The sequence below is a fragment of the Epinephelus moara genome, chromosome 12 (assembly GCF_006386435.1).
Source record: "Epinephelus moara isolate mb chromosome 12, YSFRI_EMoa_1.0, whole genome shotgun sequence".
NCBI classification, from domain to species: domain Eukaryota; kingdom Metazoa; phylum Chordata; class Actinopteri; order Perciformes; family Serranidae; genus Epinephelus; species Epinephelus moara.
In genome coordinates this window covers 35,333,617-35,346,350 of record NC_065517.1, presented here as the reverse complement: position 1 = coordinate 35,346,350, position 12,734 = coordinate 35,333,617, and the positions used below count along the sequence as shown (strand labels likewise).

The window sequence follows — 12,734 nt, the reverse complement described above, 5'->3', positions numbered from 1 at the left end:
CAAAAAATGCAAAATGTAAAGTTTGTACACAAATAAAGTTTATCTTTATAGATTATATTGATGCCGAATTGATCAGAATACTGTCGACATATGACGCCTTTTATCTGGTGTTTGTAGAGTTATGTGTTTTTGTAGACATGTAAGGAATTGTTGAAATGTCATATTTCTTAAAGGGAGTTTGGCATTTCACACTTTAGGCTTTTAAAAGTCTTGTAGTGTATGGTAGACATAATGACAATGTAAGTTTTTAGTCACACTCCCTATAAGATCATACAAAGACTGGGGATCTTGCAGGGTCACCATCTGCAAGACTACAACAAGATTTCTTTTGAGATTCTTTCCCATCCTGCTCCTGGTGGAAAATATTACACCAAACTCCCTTTAAGAAATATGACATTTTAACAATTCCTTACATGTCTGCAAAAACACACAACTCCAGAAACACCAGATAAAAGGCGTCACGTGTCGACAGTGTTCTGGTCAATTTGCCATCAATTTAATCCATAAAAATAAGCTGTATTTGTGTAAAAACTTGGTGGTGAGCTGTATCAAAAATGAAGTTTTCTATCAAAAATAAGCCAATACACACTGGTATAAGCAAAAAAAATGCAAAATGTAAAGTTTGTTTCAAATACAGTTTATCTTTATGGATTATATTGATGCAGAATTGACAGGAACACTGTCGACATATGACGCCTTTTATCTTGGTGTTTCTGGAGTTATGTGTTTTTGCAGGCATGTAAGGAATTGTTAAAATGTCATATTTCTTAAATGGAGTTTGGTGTAAATTTTCCACCATAAGATAAGAGCCGGTTGGTGGATCAGATACAAATTAAACACCACTTTACGTCATCGTACAGCTGTAGGGCAGAAAATAAAAAACGTTAGGAAGCCATACTTTAAGATTGTGTGAAATTTTGAGGTGTGGAAAGCACCAGTTTCTCAGTGTTTACTGTTGACTAGCTTCCTGTTTGGTGCTGCAGAGAGCACAGCTATTGGTTGTTGACAGTGTTTACGTCATTGAACTTCAGTGTTTACATCAGACAGGACTCAGAATGTGCAATAATATTTAAAGTTTGATTTCATCGAACATTAAGATGAGAAAAAGGGCAGCAGTTTTATAACCACCTCACACCAAAGGAGCCAGGTCACAGGAGCACTGACATTGAGGACGGTGGAAATTACATAGGAGACAAAGGCTTTAAATAACTGAAGTACAATCCTGAGGATTATCGCTGCATTTGAGATGAACTAGAATTACCACCTTGTGGTTGTTTGCCTCCACGATCCAGTCAAGTTGCACTGACAGCTTCACGCAGATCCTCCCCCCAGCAGTACAGAAGATCTATACAATCAGCACAGTTTCAAGTTTCAGTATCTGACCAAATGTCTCCCCTTCTCTTCCCGAGATATGACCTTAAAACATGATGTCACTGTCAAGCTGACCTTTGACCTTTTTGATAAAAATGACATAACTTCTTTTTTTGTGTGTGAAGATTTGTCACTCATGAATGAATTCTTGAGTTATGGCAAAAAACATGTTTTGTGAGGTCACAGTGACCTTTGACCACCATATTCTGATCAGTTCAACTAGACGTTTGTGCCAATTTTTTTTTTTTTTTTAAAAAGAAACTTTCTCAAGGGGTTCCTGAGATATTAACATTCATGAGAATGAGACAGATGAGGTTACAGTGACTTTGACCTGTGATCACTAAAATTTAATTTGCTCATCCCTGAGTCGTTTGTGCCAAATTTGAAACAATTCCTTCAAGGTTTTTCTGAGATATGGCATTCATGAGAATGAGATGCATGCAAGGCCACAGAGACCTTTGATCACCAAATCCAACCAGTTCGTCGTTGAGTCCAAGTGGACGTTTGTGCCCATTTGAAAAAAATTCCTCAAGGTGTTCTTGAGATATCACGTTAATGAGAATGAGACAGACGAGGTAAAGGTGACCTTGAGCTTTCACCTGTGATCACTAAAATCTAAAATATTTGTCCCTTAGTCCAGCTGGACGTTTGTGACAAACTTGAAAAGAAAAATCCTCAAGGTGTTCCTGAGATATCACGTTCACAAGAATGAAACACACGAGGTAACAGTGACCTTAACCTTTCACCTGTGACCACCACTATTTAATCAGTTCATTCCTCAGACAAAGTGAAAATTTGTGCCAAAATTTAAAAAAAAATTAAAAAAAGATACCAAAATGAGATGGACAAGGTCACAGTGACTTTGACCTTTGATCATTAAAATCTAACTCACTCCACCTTTAATCCAACTGGACGTTTGTGCCAAATTTGAAAACAAATTCTTGTGCTTTCGCATTCATGAAAATGCATGCAAGGCCAGTGACCTCTGACCTTTGATCACCAAATCTAACCAGTTCATCATGTTTACAAGAATGGGACAGATGTACAGACATATGTACAACCTGTAAACATAAAGTCTCCAGCCGTGGCTATCACCACAGCAGAGGCATGCAGAGCACATTTAGGTGTATTTCTGATTCTGTAACAGCCCCATAAAGACACAGAGAGACTTTAGGGGAAGAAGACTGACGGGAACTGTTCTGAGGACTAATCATCACTTCTGATCATATGTTGATGACGAAGCTTTTAAATGTTTGGCCGGACCAGACACTGACACACAGCTGATGTATCGTTATGTATCGGGGGAACAAATTTTCCCTTTGCAAAGAGAAACTACTTGTATGATGTATCCGGTGAGTCGAAGCAATCTATTTCTGACATGCTACATGTGCATCTAAAAAAAAAGAAGCTTAAACGTTGAGAGAATGAGGTCAAATCAGGCGTACATCAGCGTGTAGTAGAATCACCTCTGTGCAGCACCGCGGTGTGTCATGTGATTTAGTGCATTCAGAGCCACAACAGGAAGCTCAGAGGTAGAGCTCTGCACACGCTCACGTTCCCATAAATGTTTCCACTGCTGCTAAACTCCACTGACAGAAAACAACCTTCTGTTTACATGACTGACAGGTTAGAAGCTTCAGTGCATATTTATAGAGTGTAAATTAAACGCACACACAGCTCCACGTGCAGGTTAAATCTTCAGGATCAATAAGAAACAGGTACAACAGCGATGGTTATTTTACTCGAAAAACTTTTTTTTATTGTTGAATGAAACAGTGGGGTAAATGTACAGCAAACAAAGATAACACCAGCCTCCATCTGGGAACTGCAGATCCCATCATGCTCTAACTTAATCCAACAGGTGACGCCTCTCTGCTCGCTCAGTCCCGCTCTGCCAGGGACACCAGGTGGACGTCCACTTCGCTCTCTGTCAGCATCCTGCAGACAGAAGACAGAAAGGCGGATGATGACTCTCATGTCCAAAAAAAATCTACTTTAACCTCCAACTACAGCTGCAGCAGTTCAACGATAACCGAGTTCCCTGACTGCCAGAAAATTAAAGATACTATTTTTAAAGCCGAACATGAGCTGGTTCTAGACTGATACATTTGAGTATTTGATGCTTTTCTCTGCCATATATATATATATATAAAAAAACAACATTTTGAGTACATGTCTTTATGCCTCAGGTCCTCTAGTTTCATATGATACATGTACTTTAGCTGTAGCTTCAAAACTGAGCCTTTTGTACATCTGGACGTTTGCGCTAAATTTGAAAAACTTCCCTCTGGGTGTTTTTGATGGCCAGGGTCAGCTTTACTCTTTGACAGTGGGCCTGATGCTGTCTCAACAAACCGACTATGACTTTTGTGAGTGTGTAGAAGACATTGGTGGCCAGATATTTACATGCATTTGTGGAGATAAGTAGCGTTTACACTGATGAGAAACTACGAGCACACAAGTCACTACATGCTGACAAGTACGTTATCTGTGGTCACATACACAACTTCAAATACACAAAACAAAATCACCAGCTCGTGATGAAAAAGAAAAATGGAAGAAAACACGGACAAATGGAGAAGGAAATCCTCTCCAGCCACAGACAAGGACACAAGACCGCTCTGCATGAGGTCTGGGTTATAATTAATACACCATACAAACTAATATTATATCTCAACTGTGCCTGCAGGGAGGGTGTGTTGTTGGCCTGCTACAGTAGCTAGCATAGTTCAGAGCTTGATGATATAACAGGTTAGTTCAAAAAACAGGAATCCTGCTTCTGTTTCATTGTTACATGAGAGGCTTTGATCGTGTCCTTGGTCCAGCAGTAACATCAGACACCACCCGTGTTTCTGTTTATTGAGTGTTAACTGGTGACTTTCAGCTGAATCAGTCCGTTTTCAATAGCTGCCGTCAGCAACCACGACACAGTCAGCTGAGTCACCAGTTAACACAAAGAAACACCTGCTGCTCGGAAATGGCCGTGATCCTGTCAGAATTCTGCAGAACTGTTGGAGCATCAATTCACAGACCTCCTGCATATTTCTGTAAGCTGAAACCATTTCCCTCAGTGGAAACAAAGCTTTTGTTTACTTTAATTTCACAGATAAGAAACAATAAATTGTGAAGACAATAAAGCCATAGACTTGTGCTAATAACGTTAGCATGTTGTATTTGTTCGGAAAACGTGTTTAGTATAAGACAGTTGTTTTGTCAGTGAACCTTGAGAGTTGTAATGAAGCTGAATTTTGTAACGTTACCTTTGTTAAATGTTGCTGTTGTCCCTGGCTTCATATGAGTAGAGGAAAACTCTGCTAGCTGCTAGGCTAATTTATACAATGTAAATTAACATAGGCTTGTGCTAAAAACATTAGCATGGGTGTTAAGAAGTAGCTCTCCTTTGTTTTCTTTCGTTATTGTTATGTTTGGAGTATAATGTTGATGTGTTCATGAACCCTGTTGTATGTTGTATTTTTCATGGCTGAAGCATGGGTGGAGAACCCAAGACAAATTTCCCTCTTTGTGGGACAATAAATTTAACTCTGAATCTTGAGTCTACAATGCAATGAGATTTTACTTATTACCTCCACCAAGGAGGTTGTTTTCGCCGGCGTTGGTCTGTTTGTCTGCAAAATAACTCAAAAAGTTCTGAAGGGATTTTGATGAAATTTTCAGGAAAGGTTGATAATGGGACAAGGAACAGATGATAAAATTTTGGTGGATAAAATAATAAAATGACGTGAAATCCGAGCTGCTTGGCGGAGGTCTGCGCTCTCCGAGTGCTCTAGTTTTAAACACTAAAATTTGCTGCAAAGTCTGTAATAATTGGACAAATTTGCAAGGCTGCACAGAATTCACAGGAATTGACAGTTGCGATTGCAACATCTCAACATCCTGGAGCTTCTGAGTAATTACTGACTGATGATTAAAGCAAAACCAAACTTTCAGAAAAAGCTTTCATTTTAAATAAGATACCAAAGATACGAGAAATTATTTTGGTCGACTGCAGCTCTCATTTTACAATAAAAGTGATATTAACCAAACTACCAAAACATATTGTTCTTATTTTACCTGAACTTGGGGTCCTGCGTTGTGACAACGCCCACCTCGAGCTCAGAGGGTTTGAAGTCGATGGAGAGAACAGTTGACAAACACGAGATCGCCGTCTGAGGGGAGAACATATCAGAGATCAGATTTATGATATAATAATAATCTACCTGACATTTAGTAATGGTAATAAAATCAGAGGCCACACAGCTGGAAACCACCTGTTAGGTGACTTTCACATTCACGTTCCTCCTTTATCGACCTGTGTTACATCAGCGTACAGAGAGTTTGTACCTCGACAGTTTGTTCAAAGGTCCAGTCCAGTTTCTTTTTCACTTTCTTCTCCAGGAAGCTGGTGGCTTCTGTCTGCTTCACTCCGGCTGCGGTGGCCTTGAAGCCGCAGTAGTAACCCGCTGGGTCACATTTGTACACCTGGGGGCCGTGCTCCTCGTCTATACCGATCACGATCATACCTGCAGGCATCAGAGAGGACGGTGACAGTGACCATTTGGCTTCAGTGTTTTATGCCTTAAGATGAGTCTAATGCCAAAAAAATGACTGTACTATATAATTAAATATACTCACAACAGCCCAGTGGTCGCATCTCAGCGTTCTGCGTGTAGACTTGTGAGATGTCAGCGATTCTCTTACACAGCATGTCCACTGGAATCTCATAACCGTACTTGTACTGCCAGTTGGCCGCCTCGTAGCGAGCTCGCTGGACTTGAGACCTGCTGTCAGCTGGAAGAGGAGATCAGTCCAAACCTTTGAGTTTTGAGTCCTGAACACGTCAACATTCACTTATTTAATGTGCTTATTTAAATGACTGAATTGGTGTGAGAAAGCTGCTCTTGATTGGTCAGAATTTCCATGTGGGAAAAATCCAGGAAGTAAAGCAAACGTTGAAGAAGAGTACACTTGCAAGATAAATGTGACACTTTCTAATGTCACAATGGAGGGACAACTACGCAGGTTGATTTTAGCGCTGCTCATCGTGGACTATATTGCTGTCATTGTTCATTTTAGTCAAACCATACAGTTTGAAAACGAGGCGCGGCTCCAACTAGAAAACAATGTTTTGATGCATTGGATGTGCTGAATGTGCATATTAAGGCAGTACAGGAGGAGGTGCACATTAATAATCCTCCAGGACTGTAACATGCTCATGTTTAACCCAAACAATGTGTCATGTGACTGCAGTTGCTTCACATCCAGGTCGGAACACCTTCTCACCACAAACCAAACGCACCAGAGTTCGTTTGTAACCAGACTGAGACCACCTCTTCAAGAAGGTCTCAGTCTGGTTGTTTTGGTGCGCACCTGAGTGTGATTGCTGTGTTCACACCTGCCCAAACGAACCGCACTTAGGGGGCAAATGAACTTGAGTTTGACTGAACCAAACCAAACCAAACAGGTAGGTGTGAAAGCACCCTTAAAACCTGTGGAAATAGAGCCGACTTTAAATACTGACCTATATCAATAGACAGGCTCCTCTTCTTTACCTGAGACCTCTTTGAAGCAGGTTAACTGTTCAGCATAAGCTACCATGGTGATTTATCCAGGTAAAAACAGAACCAGCTTTGTACTGAAAACCCAGAGTTAACTCTGAAGTTATCTCGCTAACTACAAAAACAGAAAGGCACACTCGTCTACTGCAGATGAGAAGCCTGCACACATGTTTTGGTGGAAAAAAGGGTAATAATGACACTTCCAATCGCTGATGCAATGTTTACATGAAATCCAAAGAGAGCTGCTTGTTAGGAAAGAGGAACCATCAGTGACAGTAAACGCTGTGACTGAGAACAGAGACATCAGATTATCCATTCAGACTCACCACTTTCAATTTTTACTGAAAATACTGTTGGGATTTTTAAAAAAAGGGTATTTTGGGTTTTAACTGGGCTTCACACAGATGTTTTATTTGTTCCAGTATACTGAAAAACTACTGTGTTTCCTGCTGCAAGAAAACACTGACCACCAAAAGTTTACGGACAAAACTCCAAAATCTTTCCAGTAATAGAAAGTGAGGAGAAAAATGAGAGAAGATGAAAACACCTGACTGAATATGCTCCCTATATAGAACAAAAAAAAAACAAAAAAAAAAAACAGATTATTTGTGCTAAATAATCCCCCAAAAATCTAATTTTCACCCAGGTTTTTACATACAGTTTATTCCATATTTAACATAAACAAAGATATTGAAAGATACTGTTTTTATAAATCTGAAAACAATAAACCCTCATGATTAATAACAGATGGTGTTACTGTTTGTGCCAACATAATTAGACTGTGTCTTACCCGTCATCCCAGACATTACACATCCAATATTATCTGTTATTCTGAAAAGGTGGGTCACTGTGGCAGCATCCAGGAGCTTGTCCTGTTTCAAAGAAGAAAGAGTTTAATAGAAAATGAATGTGGTTTGAGGTCAGTGGTCTCATCTTTTTATGTCATCACTGCACCCCAAAGATTTATTACATTTAAGATTAATACGTGCCTCGGGTATTTGTCTGATCGGAAAGCAGTGAAATGGGTAAAAAACGTCACGAGACAGGAGGCTGTAATTATCCCGTCGTTCTCTGTGGCTGCATCCAAAGATGCATTTGGAAAAATAATTAAGAGTATAAATGCAATGATGTCTCCTGCCAATACAAAACTATGCAGATGGAAACTTTATGAATAAAACATTTAAGTATTTTACCAAATATTCTCTGGTTTAAACTTCATAAATGCTTCAAGTTCATCCTTTTTTTTAGTCATATAATAAAAACTGTACACTGTAAGTTGAAAACAACAGTCTAGACTGCTGGTTCGAGCATGACACAATGTAAAGGGACAGTGCACCCCCAAATCAAACATACATATTTTTACTCTTACCTGTAGTGCTGTTTATCAGTCTAGATTGTTTTGGTGTGAGCTGCTGAGTGTTGGAGTTATCAGTTGTAGAGGTGTCTGCCTTCTCTCTAATGTAATGGAACTAGATGGCACTCAGCTTGTGGTGCTCAAAGCGCCAAAAAAATACATTTGATAAACTCCAACGCAATGTCTCTTTCCAGAAATCATGACCCTGTTACTCAAGATAATCCACAGACCTCATTGTGAGCAGTTTTATGTAGGAACTATTTTCTCTCTTCCCGAACTACACTGACTAACTGTTCCACCACATAGAAGGAAGCGTGCATCTACTGCTAACTCACCTAGCACCACGGAGCTAGCTAATGTTACAGCTCAGCTGAGGAGGACATCACTAAAGGGGCAATAATTTTCAAAGCGAAATGGTGGAGAGCGGAACGAAAAGTTCACCTGAAGACAACCAGGATCCGACATTACCTCTAAAGAAACAATGGTCGTTGCCGAAGAAGTTGTCGGATATAGAAAGGGACAGAACCCGGATTAACATTGGCCTTGCATTTCCAAGGTGGAGAGCACTGCGAGAGCTAAAGGGGCTACAATTTGACTCTGAGCTAGCTCTTCCTCTCCTGGACAGGTAACGTTCAGTAACAACATAAAGTCAAATGTCTGTTTTAATTAGTGTTACAGTAACGTTAGGCACGTGTTGCTATGTCGATTCAATTAAATTTAATGTTACAATCATAGCATGGGTTAATGTCTAGAGCTTGAGTTATTAGCGGCTCGGTCCCAGCAATGGGTCAGTGTTAGGTGAGTAGCCCGGCAGCCCAGCTAACATTTGCAATTAGCATTGTAAAATGTAGCCAGGCTAAAACATCGCTCTCACTCACGGAGAAGAGTAGGAACGTTAGCATTAGCTCCCGGTGTTAGCACTAGCCAGGATCCAGCGATGGCTCAAGCCGAGTCGGCTGCCACCGGCTACTGGAGTAACTTACAGCTATGGAGCACTTCTACCAGCTCTTCTAGTCACTGAGCCTCGCCTCCATCTCAGTATTACATTTATTACAGGTACCATCATCGTTGAAGTAGGCAGGGAAATAGCTAAACACAGCAGAGACCGAGAGTGAGTGAAAGACATCGCTAACTGCTAAACTAAGTTTAGACAAGGCGAGTGGGGGGTTGGGGGTGGAGAGCAGAGGTAGAGGGAGGTGTGGCTCATGACACACTTTGTTTTGGTCTACAGGCAGTGCACAACAGTAAACCTAGCGATGAAACGATTTCACTTTTTGCCCCTTTAATGTTTACATCTTGAGCTGTCACAAGCCTCTCATCCATGAGTAGATGCACACTTCATTCTGTGCACTTATACACTTGGTGGGTGTAGTTATCTGAAATCTCCAGCACTCTGCAATTCACACCAAAACAATCTACACTTTTAAACAGCACTACAGGTAAGAGGGAAAAGACGCATTTTTGGTTTTGGACTGAACTGTCCCTTTAAGTCACCACTCTGAGATCTAAAAACATGATGTGCATCTGTAAATATTTAAATATTTTTCAACAAAATAATTCATGTCTTTTTAAAGCATAATAGATAAAACTCTAAAATGGGAAGTATTTTACCAGCAGATGAAGATTCTCCTGTAGAGACACTGAGGTGCAGTGTAATGCATTTTGCTATGACAGACAATTCCAAATTGAATTTGGTCACAGGGTGTACATTTATTCACTAACAAATGTATGAACCATATCAAGTTACCACAAAAATAGTATAATTTTTAAGTAAAGAGCTTTGTATACATCAAACTCTCAGTCCCATTCCCACCATATGTGCCATCATCCATACTAAGAGTTGTCAGTGCAGGTGGATTCACCTTGCATTCCACAGTCACTACGTTTACATGACATCAGGGAAAATCGATTTATTGTGTTAGTCCTACTAAAACCAAACTTTTAAAATCCATGTAAACACGTTAGTCAGACTGAAATCATACTAAATCAAATTTTTCAAAGTCAGACTAACACACCCAGATAATGTGACTCCTGCATGTATACAGTCAATCAGACCCAAACTGGCCGAGGCGCTCTGAGCATGCTCCACAGTTTCAGCCCCGGGCTTTGACCTGGAAGTCCAGTAGCATTAAGTTTTCCACCATGGTACCAGTTAGCTGCTAGCTAACCGTAGCTAACATGTTTGTCGTTTGTTTGATCTGTGACATAATAGGATAACCGGAAATGTCCAATACAAACAAGCTGAAAGGGGGCAAATCTCCACCTATTTCCCTCCCATGCTTGTATAGTGGGACAAGGACAGTAGTCCAATTAAATGGCCTTGTCGAGCTTTAACTATAGCTTGCCTTAACTGTGCATGGAAATGTGCAGAGTGAGTTTATAATGCTCACTCCCAGTGTGTGAACACAGAGACCTGACATCAACTCACCGGTACTTTTTTCTGTGTTACAACAACTGCACAGTCCTTCCCCCTGACCGCTACTGATGTGAGTCCTCCTTGGTTTATGGCCTTGAAAGCATATTCTGCAAATAAGCAAGAGAGGAGGGTGTCTTTGAGTGAACGTGTTCAGCTGACAACAGCAAGGACATTAGGGAACAAAACAAAAACAAACACAACACTTGATGCTTTTGAACAGCAGACTGAATGGACACAGACAGCTGTTTCCATCAGCAGGAAACCTAAGGCAACAAGACAAGGACTGTTATCAGATGTCATCTGATTGACCAGCTGCCACTGAATAACTGTGTGAGTTTTGTTTGAGATGTTGCATCAATTACAAGGTACTTTATGGCAGCTTCAGCTGTATTTCAGCACATTTACAAAGATTTGTTTAGTTATTTACTGTTTGTAAAGCATCTTTTAAGATGTGTGTCCTGTCTGTTGCTGATCAGACAACACCAACAAAGTCCTGATCATGTTAAGTTCAACTTCAGTTAGAAGACAGAATCCATTTTACGGCATGTAACTGTACTGCAAACTGTACAAACATGTTTGTTGTTGATATTTTGGGTGGAATTTTCCTTTAAGTTCAACTAATGGATGCCGAATAAGAAAATAATAATACACGGCCATCACTGAGACAAATGCTCTCATGATTAAGTTTATTTAATATACAAAGAAATATTAAACTAAAGTTAAATAACCGAAACATCTGTCTCTGTAGCATGTTAACACTTTGAGCAATGAATCAGCTTGCTTTACTGTAATGCTAAACATGCTAACTAGCCTGCTAGCCGGCTAGCTACTGTTACTCGCGCTTTTTGTTTGATTGAAGCAAATTAGACATGAAATAACAACTAGCACAACTCAAGTGTGACTTTCATCGTATTATATCACACTACTTTCGCTTTGGCTGGGTTTTATTTCTCAGCTAGAAGCGAAGCTAAACGAACCATGACAGAGCATTTAGCTAGCTAGCACACAGGTTAGCATCCGAGCCGGCTTTTGTCCGAACAGAACCGGATACTGACCGACTTGGTAGAGCCTCCCCTCGGGAGAGAAGATGGTGATGTGTCGATCAAACCCTGCACTGGAGCCTCGGGACATTTTACAAAGTTAAGTTGGATGAAAAGTTCGTCCAAATGAATCTGCAGGCAGACTTTACTTCATGCACAATATTTTCACCCGGAAATTGAACTAATGGGATCCAAACTACATCCGGTGTGCGGCCTGAGTCGTTTCCATGGTGATACACTCCCATGCTGGATCTTCATGAGATAAAATCTAAATGGTTTTTGGTAGAGTGAACATTCTCAGGTATTAAACTGAGGAATGAATTATAGGTACTTGCATTTGCTTGAGTAATTCTAATTTAAGCTGCTTTATATGTACACTGCATTTGAGAAGGAAATCTACAGGCACAGGTGTCGATATCAGGGTGGACGCAGGGGGCACTTCCCCCTCAATATTTTGAATTTTGTCCCCACTCCCTCCCATAAAAACATTAAAGTAGCAGAGGACATTTGTTCTGACAAAATAAGAGACATTTATGCCACAAATTTGTGCAGAAAATTTTTAAGCTACCCAGCAGTAAATAAAGTAATTTAAATGAGCTGTACCTTGACCAGCTTCAACGTAAACTTTTTTTTAAATTTAGGCTGTGGTTTCATATTTCAGTCGATGTATGTAATCGACGTTCACTCAACTGTAAGTTTGCTGACTTCTTGGCCCGGTCACCACTGAAAAAGAGATTGCTTTTTATCTGCTTGAATAAAAGTAAAAAACATGATATTTACACTTGAATACATTTGTAATAATAATTACAATAATACGTTTAAAAAGGCCTTAGTTATACCTCTCTGTGGAGTAACTGACCCCAAACATATAAGGTCATCTTCATCAATATCAGTCCAGTTTGTTGTAAAGTTCATGAGAAGAGACGGAAAAAAGTATTTAAAGGTCCCATAGTCTGCTCATATTCAGCGTCATACTTGTATTTTGGTTTTCTACAAGA

At 40.0% G+C, this 12,734-nt stretch overlaps 1 protein-coding gene across 1 annotated transcript; it reads right to left on the bottom strand.

Moving 5' to 3' along the window:
* Window positions 1-3,104: 3,104 nt before the first annotated feature.
* Window positions 3,105-11,941, bottom strand: LOC126398586 (proteasome subunit alpha type-6). Its single transcript, XM_050058044.1, has 7 exons — window positions 11,752-11,941; window positions 10,709-10,803; window positions 7,717-7,798; window positions 6,004-6,159; window positions 5,713-5,891; window positions 5,443-5,537; window positions 3,105-3,309 (listed from the first exon to the last, which is right to left on the bottom strand). Exons 1-7 carry the CDS (start codon window positions 11,825-11,827, stop codon window positions 3,252-3,254), a joined length of 741 nt encoding a protein of 246 aa, XP_049914001.1. The 5' UTR covers window positions 11,828-11,941; the 3' UTR covers window positions 3,105-3,251.
* Window positions 11,942-12,734: the final 793 nt, after the last annotated feature.